This window comes from Netta rufina (assembly GCF_964035555.1).
Source record: "Netta rufina genome assembly, chromosome: 3".
Taxonomy (NCBI): domain Eukaryota; kingdom Metazoa; phylum Chordata; class Aves; order Anseriformes; family Anatidae; genus Netta; species Netta rufina.
This window is the reverse complement of record NC_140125.1, coordinates 99,753,056-99,771,764: the sequence shown is the minus strand read 5'-3', so window position 1 is coordinate 99,771,764 and position 18,709 is coordinate 99,753,056. Positions and strand designations below refer to the sequence as shown.

General features: G+C 40.1%; 1 protein-coding gene across 1 annotated transcript in view; it reads left to right on the top strand.

The window, feature by feature from the left end:
• Positions 1-18,709, top strand: part of ARHGEF10 (Rho guanine nucleotide exchange factor 10) — a gene marked incomplete at its 3' end in the record, with an annotated part of 115,553 nt that overhangs the window by 57,106 nt on the left and 39,738 nt on the right. The window contains exons 18-19 of the mRNA XM_084285218.1: positions 1,448-1,623; positions 18,543-18,658. Of these exons, the coding sequence (XP_084141344.1) occupies positions 1,448-1,623; positions 18,543-18,658 (292 nt within the window). The remainder of the gene's footprint in view (positions 1-1,447; positions 1,624-18,542; positions 18,659-18,709) is intronic.

Below are 18,709 nucleotides of genomic sequence, written 5' to 3'. Positions count from 1 at the left end.
AGTCCGTGACCCCCAGAAGGTCCTTCTTCACGTGTAGCCTAGATGTCCGGCTTAAACTGGAGACCTAACTTTTAAGCAGCGGGAGTTGGACAGGGTGGATGCTATCCCTAGCGACTGAACAGCTGTGTCCTGCCCTGTCATGTTTTCTTTCTTTTTAACTAGATCTAGAGTTCATAAATATTTGCTTAAGTTGTGGTACTTTTGTTTTTTCTGTTCATTCTTGTCTCTCCTTTGAAACAGAAGTGTGACTGTGTGGTGAATAATTAGCTGACTAGCTGAATGTTGGTGTCCAGATACTGTTCTCACTAAACACTCCGGGCCGATTTCTCCAAAGCTTTTATTTTGCTTACTTCAGCCGTGCTTTCTGTGAAGGAAACATTCCTGTTTCCTTTCATATCTCTTTTGTGCTTGATAGTAGATGTTTGTTACATATGCTTGAATGTGCGAATAACAGAATGAAACAAAAGAAAAGGAGCCAGTGAATTCCATTTCTATTTCAAGTAAAGCTTCCTCAGCGTGCTGTTTCCTCTGAAATGCCTGTTGTGATGTACACATCCATTAGCAGCAGTTCACATGTAGATTCCTCTTAGAAACCACAGCAATTGCAAAAAGTCTGCTGTAAAGAACATCCTGGGCTTTGGGCTTCGCAGAAGCGAGGTTGCATTGACCTTCCTCTTCCTGGTAGTCGTTTCAAGGTCCCGTCATCCAGGCTTTCTTGAATGCAGCAGTTACTGCTTTTTAGCACTGTTTCAAGTACTGTCCTAAAAGACAGTACAAGCAAAAAGAACTAGGAAAAAGTGGAGCCATAGTATTGTCCTATGGGCTCGTGTTTGGATGTCAAGATGCATATTGATTTTAAAAGATCCCACAATCACAGAATGGCTCGGGTTGGAAGGGACCTTGAAGATCACCAAGTTCCAACCCTCCTGCCGTGGGAAGGGACACCTCCCAGTAGATCAGGTTGCCCAGGGCCCCATCTAACCTGGCCTTGAACACCTCCAGGGATGGGGTATCCACAGGTTCTCTGGGCAACCTGTTCCAGTGCCTCACCTCCCTCTGAGTGAAGAATTTCCTCCTGATCTCTAATCTGAATTTCCCCTCTGTTAGATTAAAAACATTCCCCCTTGTCCTGTCATTATCTGATAGAGCAAAGAGTATCTCTCCATCTTTTAAGTTCTGTTTAACTACTGAAAAACTGCAATGATAGAAATGTAGGGTCTGTTGATGGCAGTCCTGTGCTGTCTGTAAACAGGATTATCTGCACCTGCATAGCTATCTTTGTACTCGAACAAAGGTCAGTCACAAAAGTCATCCTGATGCATGTATTTCTTTAAAGTTTTACACAGTACTCAGTCTGCTGAACAGCAGATTTTCTGAATTAATAAATAGAATGCCATAAAACACAGTGACTTGCCACAACAATAATCTGTGTATGTGTATCTTCCAGCTCATCCTACGAAAGCAGTGGCACTGTGACAACTGGCCAGAGGTATTTATTAAAATGGAGCATACCACTGGGACAAGTGGAAGTCATAGAGTACGGCAGCAGTGAGGGCCAAGGAGAGAACTGCAGGTTTCCACCCCAGCACTCTGCTGAAAATGTCGTCATTAACTCTAAGCCAAGTAAGTGACAGCTGTTACAGATTTACATATTTCATTTTTTTGCTAAAATACGTATGTCCATTGCAGTGGGCTACAGAATACAAAGCATTTGGTGCAAGAAGAATTCTATAACATGGACATTAACTTAATCTCTTCCTTTGGAAACTGAGAACTCAAGTGCTAAGACAATCTCTCGCCTTGCAGCGTGAATTAGTTGTGTTTGTCCTATTTCAGAGTTTTATGCATGAATGCATAAACAATTCTAGAAGTTTAAATCCTGAATGTGTATGGACATGCAGTAGATTTTTCTTGGTGTAGTAGGGCAGTTATCCAATGGTAGCTGGTTGTACAAATGTTCTTATCCCAGAGTTACAGTGAGGAATTTCTCTTCGATAAAGTTGACAAGCCACCCTGTTGCTGTGGCATCAGAGTCTGGCCACAAGTGGTTACTGAAGGGCAGAAGTTACTTCTCTGACGTCTATAGTATCCCGCCCTTCGAGCATGGTATCAAGTTCTTCAAGGAAGAAAACCCAAACACTTTAATATTAATTTTGATGAGTGTTTTAAAAAATATGCCAATAGAGAACTTCCTCCCAGCCTCTCTCCAAAAATGACCTAAGGCTCTGAAGTTTGCAAGTTCTTTCTGTGCTCATTAATCCATCCTACAAGCTTGCCAACTGCCCTCAAGAGATGTATGAATTTCAAGAGTTTACTCAGTAGCTAGCCTTATATTTATATATATATATATATAAATTCTGTATTTGTAAGCATATTTAATATACCTAGATTGTGAAGCATATTAATGGATTGTAATTTAGATTGGTTTCAGTGCTAGCTCTGGGCATTATTTCACACTACGTTTATTTAATATTGCATGCTTGGCCTTGTTATTTTTTCCACAGTTGTGCTGTAAGGAGGCATAAATATTATACTTCAGAACTGAGGTGTGGCTGCAGCATTTAATACCCCCCTTATTCTTAATGACAGTGTCAGGCCTTTTTGCTCCTCCCTTTTTAAATAGCCTAAGAACATTTTTATAGGTATTTATGACTCTTTTTCAAGGACGACCTCATTCCTAGAACTCCTTTAAAACGTTAGTGGTTTATTTAGACAACGAGATTAGAGCTCTTAAACTATAGATTAACAGGTGCTGTATACATGACCCCAAGAGGAGTGAGTACAAGGGACCGTGTAACTTAGAATTGGTTCCCCTCATAAGAGTATGTAGGTGGAACAGCTTATGAATATTGCTAGCGCAACTTTATGCAGCAGCTTCATAATTGATTATATCAAGCCCTTTCCTGTCAGCAAAATCACATAGGAAGTGGAGGATGAAGGGAGAAAGAAAAAACCCTTACCCAAACTATCCTGTAGAACCTACTTGATTTTTTTGGTTTTGAGGTTTCTGTTTCATGATGTGTGGTAACAATAAAAGAAAAAAAAAAAAAAAAAAAAGACTTTGTACATCATTTGTAGTCTCAAACTTTAAATTAAATTGTGCTCAACAGATAAAAGGCAAGGTGAATTTGCTGTTCACTTAGTAAGCTCTGATCACTGCATTAATTCAGTCTTCTAATAAAAAGGATTGAAAGGTAATAATTAAAAAGTTTATGAAGGATACTGGTTATACAAATGAATAAATCTTCTCTCAACTTTAATCAAGCATTTCTCTGAAATGATCCAACTAAATCAATTATAATCAGTCATGAAATAGGATGAGCTTAGCTTTGCTATTTGCATGTAGTGCTGTGTCAGCACTAGCTGTTACTCTGAATGCAGACTTGTCCGAAATGACCTGTATAGACAAGTTTGAAGAGACGCTTAATTGTGTTCGTTTTTCTGTAGAGGTGCTCTCTTATTTCCAGTTTTCTTAGCTGCAGAAGATTAAAGAAGCTCAGAAAATAGTCTTCTTGCAGAGAGAAGGGATTGGTTAGACAGTAGTGGTTCACTGTTGCTTAGCTGCACCTACCAAGGTACCGTATTTTATATTTGATGATGACACATCATCATTGTAGTCTTGCATTGTCAGTGAAATATTTTGGGTGTTTAACACAAATGACAAAGCATTACTGGCAAAATATTCAATCATTGCTTGGCTGAAAATACATCACTTTATAGTCATATGTTGCGTTTCCCTCTGGTTTTGAAGTATTCCAAGGAACTGCTGTGGCTTCATGGAATGTGTTTTTAATCTGTTGAAGAGCAAGACAGCCTAAACATCTAATGATCGAGAGCAATTTGGGATGCTAGAGGCAAAATCGTGGTTTCCTTGAACTAGAACCATGTGTAGGTCTGTGTTTTCACCTCTCATTTCTCTCTGTGGAAACTGGAGAAGAGCAGAATGGTGATGATTCTGTGTAAAAGCAATAGGGGGGTCACCTCTTCCATTTCTGGAGAACCGAGTAAAGAAAGTTTGTATCTGCAGCACACTGGGTTAAATATTTCCCCCATTAAGGCTATTTACTTATATTACTGTTGCGATCAACAAGAATTCTGTATAGTGTCTGGTTGTGTCCTTGTGAGGATTACAAGTTGTGCCATGATGAGAAAAATGTGATTAACTTTTTTCCCCACCAGAATCCTTGAATTCTATGACAGAAGACAATTGCCATAAGCGTAGTATCTCACTAGTAACAGCTAAATGCAAATGGCACCCTAAGCTTTCTACCACGTTGCAAGAAAAAATATTTTAAAGATGCAAATTTTACTTTGGGTGTTGCAGGAAAAGTAATAGCCGAATTTGAATTAATCCTGTATAGGTTGTAATATGCAACTGCTGAAAGGTTGAAAGGTTTTGTTAGTACCTATAAATCAAGGGTGTACTTTAGTACTGTTTTAAAGAAAAACAAATGTTGCAGGAACATTGTTTTCAGTTAGCAAAATCATAAATTTGCAGTTTTCTACTCAGTTCTGTTTTGTGTACCAGTCGTTTATCTCTGAATTTTAGAGGAGAATCCATTTAGGGGCTGTTCAGTTAAACTTTTTTTTTTCTTAAGGCTTTCTTGTCTCTTGCCAAGAGATACTGTGTGGCCTGAGGGTGTGTGTGGGGAAAGCAGAAAAAAATCTGAGTTTGTTCTGCTATGATCCTTCTGTCTTTGATGTGCTTTTCCCTTATTCCTGTTATTCTCCCCTAGCACCATAAGTAGATTATGAGATCTTTTAATTATGAACATGGAGAAAGATTGAAGTCTCAGCTGTTTGGCAGATTCCTTATATTTGTACTGTACTTAATACTGTTTTGTCATGGGGAACAATTATAACTTGTGTTTGCTTCCTGTAACAATATTTAAAGCACAAAACATTTCATATTCTCAATTTTCAGGAAAAACAGAACAAAAAAAAAAAATCGTGTTTTATGGGATCTCCTTTCTTTGAGCGAATCCAGCAGAGCCTTGTTCCCTGTATGAGTTAATCTTTGAAAGTCTGTGAGTGTAAGCCTCTGGCACCCCAACCAGATGGTTCCTGTAGAAATAGCTACCTTAACTTTGTATGCCAAAGAGGTCTGATGTGTTAATTTTCTTCAGTGGAACCATTTGCAGCAGGATGAAGTTCTTCCCCAGTAAATCCACATACTGTTTGTATCGGCTATACAGATTCTCCTCTACATCCCAATCCTTTTAATGGTGCTGGTTCATGCGAAGAAGCATAGACACATTTATGGTGTTGAAAAATTGAATTAATGGGAAAAAAATTAATGTTGTTATGAACAGGAAGTTTTGATTCACTTGTGCTGGAAGAATTGTCATATAACGGATTTCAGTAATCGGTATTTGAAGCATGTTTAAAGTGGTTATGAGAGCATTTGATTTGTTTTTACGGTAAGATATGAAAGATGGTATAATGCTAGGTGAGGTTGCAAAGTGCAAGAAACAAGAACTGTGCTTCAGGACTCAAAAGGAACTTGGCAAAGGGATTGTGTTATGTGAGGAGAACCCTAGGTAATAAATGGTTGAAAAGCTCAGAAGAGACACTTACCTTAATTACACATCTTCAATACTTAATGTCAATTAGTGAATTCCATTCTTCCATTCAGTTTTGTTGATACTTGCATCGACTTCACCTCCTCTATCTGCACTACTGACAGTGACAGATTCAACGTTCGCATCTAGACGACTAGTTTCATTCGGTTTGGTTTTCCTTTCTTTTTCTGCTTGCTTTTGCCCCAGACAGGTATGTGCTTATTATGGTCCTGAGGGAACGAACATCAAGTTTAAGGGCTCCTGAATGTTAATATTTGCTCTGTCTGTTTGTGGGTCAGTCTTACTGTTCTGTGCGTTGGTTTCCTCACCTATAATACGATCTCTAGTCTGGGTGGGAGGCCTTAAGCAGTCAAAGTATCTCAGGCATGTAATGCATCTTGTGGAAATCTAATGGAGACCACAGTTCACTTAAAACCACCCACAGGTAAATCAGTATCTTGGATAATCCTATTATCTCACAGAAGAATTGAAAGAGTAATCCAAGGCTATTCAAGTACCAGGTATTGCTAACCTAAATTTGTCTTTTTTTTTTTTTTTTTTTTTTTTAATGTAAGCATCTAAAGCAATCAATACATTTGTTTTGCTATCTTTTTCACCATTATATGCTACTTTATTCTGAATGTTCCCTAGTAGTTGAAAGGATTTACCTATTGGCTATTTCCTTGTCTTCATGTTTATTACATTTTTTTTCTGTTGGCTTTTGATGAAGTTTATTGCAGTGTTGCATTGTAATAAATGATAATCATTCAATCAAAAAGGAAAAGCCAACTGAATTTATAGAAAGAGGGTGGCAGGTAAATTAAATGCTACTTATCTTCTTGTGATGAAAAAGAGGGAGGGTGAAAGAGCAGTGAGAACAAATTGTTTTTTAATTCAGTCCTAAATATGTCTCCAAAAGTTATAAAAATAGGGTCAAAGGCAAAATTGTAACTTCTCATTAAAATGTACTGTGTTCCATTCTAGAAGAATGAGAAGAATGAGATCTTCACTTAAAAATCACCCTTCTGTAAATAGAATCACTGATTAAAAAAAATATATATATATTTCACAGCTCTTTAAAGGGATATGTAGGAACAATAGGTAAATACACTCTCCAGAGTTTGTTTCTTAGACCCCAGCATGTATTTTTATGAGTTTGCAATTTCTGCAGGCTGTTGACGGATGGTGAAATGTGGGTTCTGTGCTGAGATGAATTTCTGTTTGGTGCTGCAGTGACAGCGACCACCCTGAGTTGTCTGTTTACTGATGCTCAGGGCAGCTCAAGAACAAACAGCGTGAGCTGTAAAAGTTTTACACAGTGTTTAATATAAGAAGACTGCACTGTAAAGGCTCAGAAGCAAAGAGAGTGGCCTAAACATGCTGCCGTCACTGAGTGAGAAGCCCGTGCCTGTCAGCAGCATCTTGGCTTTCTGCTGCTAGTGGTATTCATTAGGAGTGATATGCAGCATAGGCTATTACTTAAGCAAAGAACCATTTAATTTTAACCATATGGCTAAAAGCTGAAAGAGAAAATGAGCAAGACCCATCTGTACAATATATATCATGCAGTGATGAGTGTGGGAGATAACAGTAAAATGAAATAAATGGTTTAGCACGTTTGAGTTTATGGCAGAGTTTTAATGTTATTTTTTTGTTGTCGTTTCACAGATTTTCAGTTCATTGCAAAAATCAAACCTCAGCTTCACTAAATTGTGATTTCTCTGCTTTCCTGATCAGTCTAGGGATAAATTTTACTCCATTTCCGCTTGCTTATGGTCTTGATCTCTGTTGTTTTTGTTTGTTGTCAGGCGTAACACAACACTGAAGTGCAGACGTGATTCTTCTGCGTTTCCTTCTGCTTTGTGCAGTCGGTTCATGTAGGTCTGTGAGTGTTACCAGGGAAACAGGTAGGGGTGTTTGATGGGCTACAGTGTGTGAGCACTTGTGTTTCTGCCACTGTCTTCTTACTCAATGGAAGAACAGTTTTTCTCAAAAACAGAAATAATGCTGCTGCAAAAGCCATTACCACTGAAACTGACTTTTGCTGCTTTGTCCAATGAGAAATGTGGAGTTAGGGAAGGAAAATATGAAGGAAATAAAGCTGCTTTGTCATCACTTTCAGGCTGAACAATTATAATACATCATTTAATACTCAGTCTTGCTTACTGCGGACATTACACCAACTCTAGCATTGGTGATAAGGCTTTAAAATTATGATAACGGCATGAATTGCTAGGTGACCTAACTTTCATCGCTGGGATTAATTTACACTGGGATCATCTCTGGGATGATTTACACTGACAGTGTAAATCTTTGTTTCAAAACTAGTGAAAATAATCTGTATACTAAAGTAATGTAACATGCATAAATGTAAACTGTTGTTAATATATGTGAACAAAAGACCAGAGATTTTAAATAAATCTCACTCCAAACACAGCCTGTTCAGCCAAGCAAACCCAGAGACATTATATAGTTCACTGGCTCAGCAGATACGTGTTTTCAACTGGTGGATTATGCATAGATTAAATTAGGTGTTACATTTTTATCTCACTCACTTTAGAAGAGACTCTTTGCTTTGCTTTTCATACCCTTTTTAGTGGTTGTAGGGCTTTGACATTCAGCTCACAGAAACCTTTTTGTGGCTTGGCAGAGGTCTTATTCACATCTTGACACAGAGTAGTAAAATGAGTAGAAACTATGAGCAAACGAGTATGAAAAAGGGAGGTTGAGCTCCCTCACAGTACAATTTCCACATGAGTTGCAGATATTCTAGTCTCAAATTCAGTGGAAACCACTGACAGCCTGGCCAGCGTATGGTTCCTTGCAGACCTATCTCAAGATCGTTCATTGCAGTACTATGATCATGTAAGTACATTCAGACACGCACTTTCACTGCCTGTTCATGTCATTGTTTATCTTCTCACATCCAGTTGTGGTAGTTTCACCCTGATGGGCAGCTGAGCTTCACCACACTGCTCTCTCGCTCCTAAAAAGAATGAGAGGAGAAAATACAATGAAAAGGGCTCAAGGGCAGGGATAAGGGCAGGGAGATTGGTTGCCAATTACTGTCACTGACAAAACAGACTCAGCACAGGGAGATTAATGTAATTTATTGCCTATTGATAGCAGAGTAGAACAGTGACAAACCAAATAGCAAACCAAAACCACCTTCCCCCTATCTACGCTCTTCTACTTCCTCCCCCCAAGCAGCGCAGGGGAACAGAGAATGGGGGCTGCGGTCAGTCCCTGACACTTTGTCTCTGCCGCTCCCTCACGATCACTCTCTGCCCCTGCTCCCCTTGGGGTCCCTCCCACGGGATGCCATCCTTCCTGAACTGATCCTGCAGGGGCTGCCCACAGGCAGCAGCTCTTCAAGAACTGCTCCCACATGGCTCCGTACCACGGGGTCCATCCCCCAGGATCAAGCTTCTCCATCACGGGTCCCCCACAGGTGGGCGGCAGCTCCCCCCAACCCCCCTGCTCCTGTGTGGGCTCCTCTCCACGGGCTGCAGCTCTGGCCCAGGGCCTGCTCCTGCGGGGGCTCTCCATGGGCCGCAGCCTCCTCCAGGCCACATCCACCTGCTCCACCGGGGGCTCCTCCACGGGCTGCAGCATGGAGATCTGCTCCATGTGGGACCCATGGGCTGCAGGGGGACAGCCTGCTCCACCAGGGGCCTCTCCACAAGCTTCAGGGGAACTGCTGCTGTATGCCTGCCCTCCTGCTGCACTGACTTTGGGGGCTGCAGGGCTGCTTCTCTCATTTTCACACTCCTCTCTCTGAGCTGCAGTTGCACAGCAGGTATTTTTTCCCATTTCTTCAATCTGCTCTCCCAGAGGCCCACCCAGTGTCGCTCACTGGCTCAGCTCTGGGCAACAGCGGGTCCCTTTTGGAGCCAGCCAGAGCTGGCTCCGATCTGACATGGGGCATCTGCTGGGCTCTGCCCACAGAGGCCACCCCTGCAGCCCCCCTGCTTACAAAACTGCCGTGTAAGCCCAACACACCAGTTCCTCTCATATCCTTTACAGCCATGCAGTCACACTCCAGAGGCTCCTTGCAGCTTCCCTCGCTTCTTATGAGGTGGAGGCTTCTAGGTTCCTTCTGCCCTCCCGTTGGACCCTGCAGGTGGAAAGGGTGAGGAAAGAGCTGTAGCACCTCTCTGCTTTCATTCTACAGTCTCTTTGCTTCCAGGATTTTCTTTCCCCATGGAAACAGAGACAGGAACTTGAGGTGCTCTGACTTGTACCTGCAGTCAGTAGGTGGCCCAGGGAGGCACTTTGTATCTGTCCTCCTGGTGTGCTGCAGAGGAACTGGGCTGTGGGCTGAATTTCATCTATCAGTCGTCCTGTTTCCCTCCCTCCTGTTCCCTACTGGTATAGCTGTTTCTGTCACTAGGAAAAATATTTATGGTGTTTTACCTCTAAAATTCCCTGCACTGTCAAGATTAGCTGAAGATTAATGTAATCCCTAAACCATGCTCACAGTGTATGAGCTACTTCTCACCCTCTTAAAAAGCTTTGCTTGTTGTTCTTGCATAATTTTACTCATGAATGGTATAGCATTATAATTGCTTGCATTTAATACCTTGTACAGTATTTGCAGTTGCAAGCTGCTGATTTTATCTGCACATTACTCAAGCTGTGTGAATAAGCAGGTTTGTGGTTGGACAGTAATTCTGTCCAAATTTTTGTGCGACCTATTTCTTTGGTGTTCAGATCTGATAGAATGAGCATGTATTGAGGCAGGTCTCAGCATTCATGCAGTTACCACTTAAGAGCTGGCAGGGAGGCAAAGCATGTTAAAAAATACTTGTCAGGATGAAGACTTGGACGATTTGTTTTCCAGTCTGTTTTATGTGTACTGGGTGGCACTGAGGACTTGGTTCATTATTCAGTGAGAATAAATACATTAAAAGAATTTTAGAAAATCAGATTATCATATTCAGTAATTTAGCTCTGAGAAATTACCTGTAGGTGCTTATATGATTAAAGTGCAATTAAGATTTCTTCCTTTGCAGAGGTTAGCCTGAGTAATGTCTCCTCATGTTTATGATAATGCTCTTCATGTTGGATGATGATGATGGTCTGTCCTGACAGTATTGGTAATTAGGTTTGCTTGCACCATGTCTGGATTTAGCAGTTCATGTTCTACTGATCTCAGGGTGTTTTATTGCTTGTCACTTAATATTCTGTACATGTTTGTGCTGCTTCTTCCCTGTACAAGGCTGTTAATAATATTAATAAACCTTATTTAGGGTTGTGCTGAAAAGCTACATTGAGTACAGCTGCTCACCCTTTTACCGATGTCTGCCAGCTAAGCTTTTGTGTCTTGAGATCATTCCTCATTTCCTATTTACTTCAACTTCCCAACCTAGAGACGAACACTACCCTGTGAATATTTATTTAGTTTGGATCTGAGAATTTTATGAAACCTAGGGTGAACTAGGTTTGAGCAACAGTCAGTGGCTTAGGTTTTTCAGGGGCATGCAACTGCTGAGATCATGAGTTTGATTTGGCATGAAAGAACAAATGGGGTTAAGACAAAAATCTGCTTTTCTTTTATGAACTTTAAATTGATCTATGGGTGTGTTTGTCTTCAGATTCCCTCCATGAAGATGGGTTTTGGTTCCCAAGCCTACTTCTTTGGTATTTTACTGGAATTTCAGTTGGCTATTAAAACACTCTCGTAAAAGAAAAAACAGAAAACAAACCCTACACGCATGCTTTCCTGAGGTGCCTATGGAAACAGGAACAATGTGTGTAAGCAAGTTGAAAGACACAGATAGGAGTGGTGCTGTGTGGGAGCTATCAAGTACTCTGCTTACATAACAGTGTGTGCAGGAAGCTTGTAGTTCAGCATCTAAAAATCAGGTCTCATCTGCTTTGTCACCGGCTTTCACGTTTGTAAAGAATTTTCAGACAGAAGGAGCTAGAGCTAAGGAGGCACTTTCCTTGTGTGCAGCTGCTGAGTTCATTTGTCGTCTTCTGTACAGGGGAAGTTTAGGAGCAGTGAGGCAATTGTCTTCACCCACCTTCCAGTGAAAGTGAAGTGTTTAATTACAAAGGTTTTTGCAAAGGGAAGGGGTGTAATATTTAGCAATGGGCATTACTACCAATCACTAAGTGAAAGACAGTATTCCGAGTATTCATCATCTTTTTGCCAACTCTGTTGATCAGTTCTTAAACAGATGGCTTGTGTATGTAAATGTCATATGAAAGTCTTCTTTTTCTACTTGCATCGAGAAAATTAGTTTCACTAGACCATCTTAGGGGGAATGTTTTTTTCTGTTTTTCTTGATCCCTTACCCAGAGCAGCTATAAGGCATTTGTCCTGTGTATTTTACATTCCAGTGTATCTGTAGGAGCAGGGTCCCAATGTGGAGGAAGAATTCCTGAATTGCAGTAATTGGACCTTATTAATGCTTTCTGGCTTTCCTTCTTTAAATCAATTCCCAAGATACTCAGAGAACAGGAAACTATCTTACTTCTGATATAATTCTCTCTCTCTCCATTCTTGTCCTTCTTGAAGGTTGGCCATCAAGAACTGAGCAATGTGATGCTCTCAGTCCACTGTTCCTGTATGAGAAATCAGTGAAAAATTTCCGGGATAGACACGAAGTCACATTTAAAACAAAACAGTGAGACAGTTCTGATAGCACTGAAATAGCTTTACATGTATTATTGCTACATCATCATTGTTAACATGTTCAGGCTAAACTGTCTCAGACATCTGTCCAATTTATTATGAGGTGATCAAGAACTCATCTGTTATCATGATGATTTGCTTTCCAGCCCAGTGCACAAATTTCTCTGTGCTAATGTAGACTTAAATGCTGTGGAAGGGGCCTATCTTTTATTATTTGTTCCGAGAGCATGGTTCTATACGATTACCAGTTTGTTATGCCTTCCTCAGACACAGCAACTTTTAAAGTTACCTCCCACATATATAACTTCTCCCCAGATCCCGGATGATTTTTATGCTCAAGATGAGGATTGAATCTTTTCCAGAGTTCTTTCCTTCACAACACTTGATGTTTCAGTATGCTGCCTGGATACACACAGATGGCTCAGTGGGAGGAAGCAATTTGAGCGCACTCAGCCTCAAAGACCAAATCACAAACGGCAAGTCAGATTTGGGATTTATCAGCCTTTCAGCGTAGTCTGCAAATCTGGCACATTCTGCAAGGGTACCATTAACTTTGTGTTGCCCCTCAATAAAGCTGCAACTATAGTCAGGAAAATAGCCTTTCCCTGCTTTTATTACATGACTATTTGTGAACTTCCATCCTGTATACTGCACAATCTGACTTCAGGGCTCTGCATCTATCAGTTGAAGTAACCTCTCTGAGGACCTTGAATTTCTCTGATACATCAGTTCTCAGTTCATGTCAGTATGTTTGTTTTTTTTTTTTTTTTTCAAAGCACATTGTATTGACGTGTTGTGTTTTTTGAACCATAAAGGGAAAAGGTCATTACTATAATCATACTCAGAGCAGATCATGTCAATATTGGTTACTCTGCAGTAAAAAAGGTACCCAGGAGTTGGACTCAATGATCCTTGTGGGTCCCTTCCAGCTCGGGATGTCCTGTGACTGTGTGTGTGTCTGTTAACCATCTTCGGCTTAATATGACACATGGTTCAGAAATCTTTTCAAGAATACTTGTAATATTGAGACTATACTGGATGAAGTTTTTATTTTATTTACATGCCATTTGGATTTACGTGATATTACTTTCAAAAATCCCCCTAACCAGTAATTAAACAGGAGTTTGGAATTGGAAAGGACCACCTAAACCATTATGCCTGTTTACCCAGTCATTGATGCTTAATATATAGGTGTCTGCATCTACTCTAGGCTTTGTAACACTTTTTTATTTCCCATTTAGCAGCATAAATCTGTCATAAATTAGTAAGTCACAGCTGAGAATCAGAACACAGCCAAAGCTTGTGGAAGAGTTGAGTACAAGTAGCACATCGCCACGCTAAATAAATCTGTCCCTGAGTAATTCTTTGAGAGCGAGAATGGGGTGTGCTCCATTTGGGATTAAAATACCCAATATGCTCTTGGTGCCTGTGAGAATTGAAAATTTAGGGGAACCGGATGGACGGTGATCACCGGGGAGCGGCTGCACTGCTGGTACCCATTAAGGCAGCTGCTGCTGTGCTGGCTGTGTGCTGGAAGAGACACAGCTGCTGGCTCTGCTCCCGAGGCAAACAGCGTGTGGCTAGAGCTCTGCTGTGCCATGCACAGGGGGCAGAGAGGGCTCTTCGCAGGAAGGTCGGCTGCTTTGAAAAGGGAAAACCTCCAATGCTGTGAGGGTTGTGAATTCAGCTCCTGTTTCCTCTTGGTCCCAAAGCGTGGCAGAGATCCTCTAAATAAAGATGGTAAGGGATTGTTTCCTCTTCTGCCCACACCCAAGACACATCTATGTGTGTATTTATGCACAACCTTCCAAATCCTAATTTTGCTTGAGCCAAACTGAGCAGACTTCAACCACACCCAGGGAATTTCCTGCAGGCTTTGTAAATGGCTTGATGTAAATGGGCTAAAATAGTTTCTGCTACGCTTACAAGAATTACTACAGATCAGGCAAAACTGGTGAGTTTAAAGCTGTGGTTCTGAGCATAAGACTGAGAAATGAGCAGGTAGAAGTGTTTAGTATTATATTCAAATCACAGAATATCCCGAGTTGGAAGGGACCATAAAGGATCATTGAGTCCAACTCCTTGGACTCAATATCTATATATGGGCTATACATGTATCTCAACTAATGATCAGTTGCTTTAATAAAACATTCCTGCCACCCCAGTTTTACTTTTTAGTTTTCACTTTTTTACAGCAAAAATTAAATTAAACGTTAACCTCCTTTTTTCCCTCAAAAATAAGTGGCAGGTTTTTCCCTTAAATCTGTCCTGAGTACCTTTCAAAATAATGCTGAGCAAGGAGCAGGAGTTTTTTTGCATGAATTCCTGGTTGTTGGCACTAAACTTGACTGTTGCAGGGAGGCACGAATTCCTCTGGTAAGATCTTAGCAACAAAGGAGTTGATGAAAAAAAATTCCTGCTAACTTGCATGTGGCCAAGATTTCACCCTTGATCTGTAGGCGGAATGCAAAAAGCTTTGCCTCCGAAGCCATACACAGGGTTATTGGCTACAGCACATGGCATTTTCTCCTAACACCATTCTGCATAACACGTAGGATGTGTAGAGCTGGGAAGAACTTTCTCTAGATTCCTGCTTTTTTTCCACAATGGGAAAAAAAATATGTTTTGGAACTTGATAATTCGCAAGAGTGGCTTAGAAAAGGGAAGGAAATGACTTTATCGTTTGTAAAACTTTTCAAAGTACAAAAAGCCACCCCCACACAAGAGTGTATCATCTGCTTTGGAATGAAGCCAAGAGTTTATCTGTGCTCTCTGTGGAGGAAAGAAAGAGCAAACACCCACCCAAACCCGCCAGCAATCTAACGGTCAAGGAACATGTGGAGGCTGAAGTGGGCAAACCTCTGGCTATGAATTGAGAAACACATCTGATGAGCAGACTGCAGTGCTCCCCACCACCGTCACCACCTACTTCACCCAGGAAAAAACCCTTGGTTAGACAATTCTCAGCTAAATCAACTGATAGTTAACATATTGTTAGCCACCAAGGATCCAAGCAAGCTAATCCTAATTTAAAAGACATTTTGAGTAACCCTTGCAGGACCTGATTCAGAGATGAAATTGCTGTAACTTAGAACTCAGTATTGAGGCACAAATCGAGTGGTAAATTCTGAGAAAATTATTTTCTGAAGTGTATATTGTTATGATCTCAGTTATTTTTCCCTGTTTCAGTTTGTGCCTACTAAGGACCTTCAGGGAGGAATGATGATAGCCACAGCTATTGATTTCTTCCTTGGCTGACCATTACAAATTTTTCTTAATGTGACCATTTGTCACACATGAATATCAGAGATCAGAGGATGGAAGCAGGCTGTCTTTAATTATTGATTGGTTTGGTTTTTGGCTTTCTTCTCTGTGCTAAGAACTTGGTCTTTAATGAATGAGCCTGAATTGACTTCCGTTTGGCTTTTCTAAATCATTTCATATGCCAGGTTAGTTTATTTGTTTTGACATTCTCATTGCTTCCTTTTTAATCTTGATTTATTAAAATTGTATAAAATATGCATGATGCAAACAAAATAGACTCAGATGACAAATAGTGAAGGGGATTGAAGATTTATGCCTTACTCTTAATGCTGGAACTAGGATATGTATAGAAGCATTTGAAGCTCCAGGAAGAGGAAGGTAGAGAAGAGCTACTTCCAGGTGTGGTGGACGTATATGCTATAATGGGGAATCCAGTCAGTGTAAGTAGTTAAAGCTTGCTTTATGGCCTCAGTTGAAGCCTATGGCACAAAATCCTGCAGTATCTAAGAGCTGCCAGATTGCTTGCTTGCTGCCTGATTTGTTGCAGGTTAGTGTCCTGTCTCTGACCTGCTTTCGGTAATAAAACAAAATCTCAGGGAACTCCATCTTTATGAGGCTGCAAAGAGTGATCCTGGCTTTTAAACTTTAGAAATGGTGTAGCTGAAATTCCCTCGAGTGAAAATATCCATCCTATTACAAATGAATTCTCACAAACTTCCAGCTTTTCACAGCAAGACAGTTTTAAATTTTCTCTTGGATCAGACCCACAAGTATAAATTTTGGAAATATCTGTGGTAGGTTTTTCAGTGCAGCAGTTTGGTTTGTTTGACCGTGGGATTTATAAATGACAGGTAAATGAATGGACTTCTGCCAGAAGCTCAGCTAACTGCCAATTACTTACAATCACTCTAAATCTTGTTTTGCAGAAACTAACTTTTTGTTACAGAAATTTGGGGCAAGAATGGTTTCATTTGTGTTCTTTACAATGACAAACATGTTATCATGGCTTCCAGCCAGATTTCACCAGACTTCTAACACTGAACAGTCCTTTTCTTTACAAGTAGCCCCACTGAAATCAACAATTTGATGTGTCTAGGAACTAGCAATTCTGGTGCTTAATAATTTATAATTACTGTAGACATCCGTTAGTAAAAGATTTTAAGCTAGCAGAAGAGGGATATAAGGAGAAAAGAGTTTACAGTTTTCAGGTATTGTTTTTATTCAAGTATTTGTACTGGAGAAAGTGAAAATACAGCTCAATGAAAGCACAGTCTGCCATTCCAGAAAAGTATTAAATTTTTGTTTTAAACAAATCATTTCTCAGCTGAAGATAATGTTAAAAACCTAAGAGGAAGCTCTTAGGACTACTTTGGGATTGTTTCTTTTTAATGAATGTAACAATCTTTTCTTACAGACTGATTTGTTTGTGAGGATAAGAAAGACTATATTGTGCCTTTAATTAACATTCAGAACAGGCAAAGGAGGGTGGATGAAAGTCGAATCTATTCTGTGGTTGGGTAACTAGTAGTAAGTGCAGTAAGCCCTGATAAGTGCTCAAGGGCAATACTCCGAAATCCTTTCTTTTGTTCAATTTACCAAAACACCTAAAGGCAAGGGAATAACTTGCAATTTTCTGGGCATGTATAATATCTCCAGTTTATGTTTTCCTGCAGTGGAGAATTCATAGGTAAAGTAACCTGTAACATCTTCCGTAGGCCTTGTAATTTTACCCTCTAAGAGCATCTTTGTGGTCTGCAGTCCTAGGAATAATATCCATGTAATCCTTGTGAAATGAGTGTTTGGCATTACTTTTAGGCAGAAGCTGCCTATATACTGGGCATACGTAGCCAGAATTATATTTAAATCGTGTTCTTGCCAGCTCAGGGTTGAAAACTGCTCAGGGTAGTTTGCTGCCCATAGACTAGCTTCCAAAATTGTGGCTTGGTAAAGGAGCCATAGTTCAGATAGCACACTGCAGGAGCTAAATAATCTGCAGGGGCGTCCTGGGAAAAATAATCCTGCCTGATTCCTGTCATTCAGCCAACGGGAAATGTGCAGACTCTCTATGAGTCAGGGTGTGAGGTTTTGGGGGAGAGGGAGAGAGTTGTTTCTGCAAGAGCTGCGTAGCCATCCTTCTAACACGTCTGGGAGTCAAGGTGCTAGCAGGGCTTTGAAAACTTTGTGCATATGAATAGGCAGTTTATTCTACTAGTCAGAATATTTTTCTGAGTCACTGTTACTCTGTGAACAAGCATACTTATTGATGGCTAGGGAAAAATATTGCTGCTGCTAAGACTTGGTGCTGTTTTCAGGTCAGCTTCTTTCTTATTTTAGCATTATTGCAGTAATGTTTCAAGTGGTTCAGTGAAATTGCAGATTCGTGTTAGAGTTGGGATGTGGGCATATGATCCTGCATTCTCGTTCTCTCAAGGTAAAACAAGATTTGAGTTTTAAACCATCATAGTGAAAGCTACAAATATATATTTTTTTGCTTCATCACATGACAGAAAGCAATACTTATAAGGGATGTTCAAACTAATGTGTAACAACAAATTTGGTTGTCGGTGCTAAGCAAAAATTCAGTATTACATAGAGGTTTGGAGGCCAGCGAGGCTTTGATATTTGTCACAATTCTCATTCATGCTTTAAAGCTACAGATGATGCTCTTCTTTCTAATAGATGAACAAAGTGAAAAAGACAACTAATGAACTGAAAGGAAATGGCTGTGGTAACACCTGTGTATATGCAAAGCTAGCATACAATAATATATACTACTATCTGTAATTTCCAATGACACATTTTACAATTATCTGTCGTTAAGAACACTGGAAGCACCTGGAGCAACAAAATGAAATGGCCATGATAAATAAAACAATGAAGAACCTACTTGGACCTTGATGCATTAGTTGTTTTTATGATCCAGAGGGAGCAAAGCCTATTTAGATAAGCCTAATTTTCTCAGTGTTAAGAAATAATTACATATGTTAATAGTGTTATCTTTGCCATGCTTTCATCCTTTAACTGAGAATTACCTCTTTTTATTACATATAACCTTCTGTTCTTATTCATTTTAGACAAGCTGTATATGGGACCAGGGCAACTATACCATGATCTGCAGAACCTTTTGCATGACTTGAATGTAGTTGGTCAAATTAGTCAATTAATAAGCAGCCTTAAAGGAAACTATCAGGTAATAAACAAAGCTGGGTTTATTTTTCAAATAAGTTCCTGTTGTAAAGTA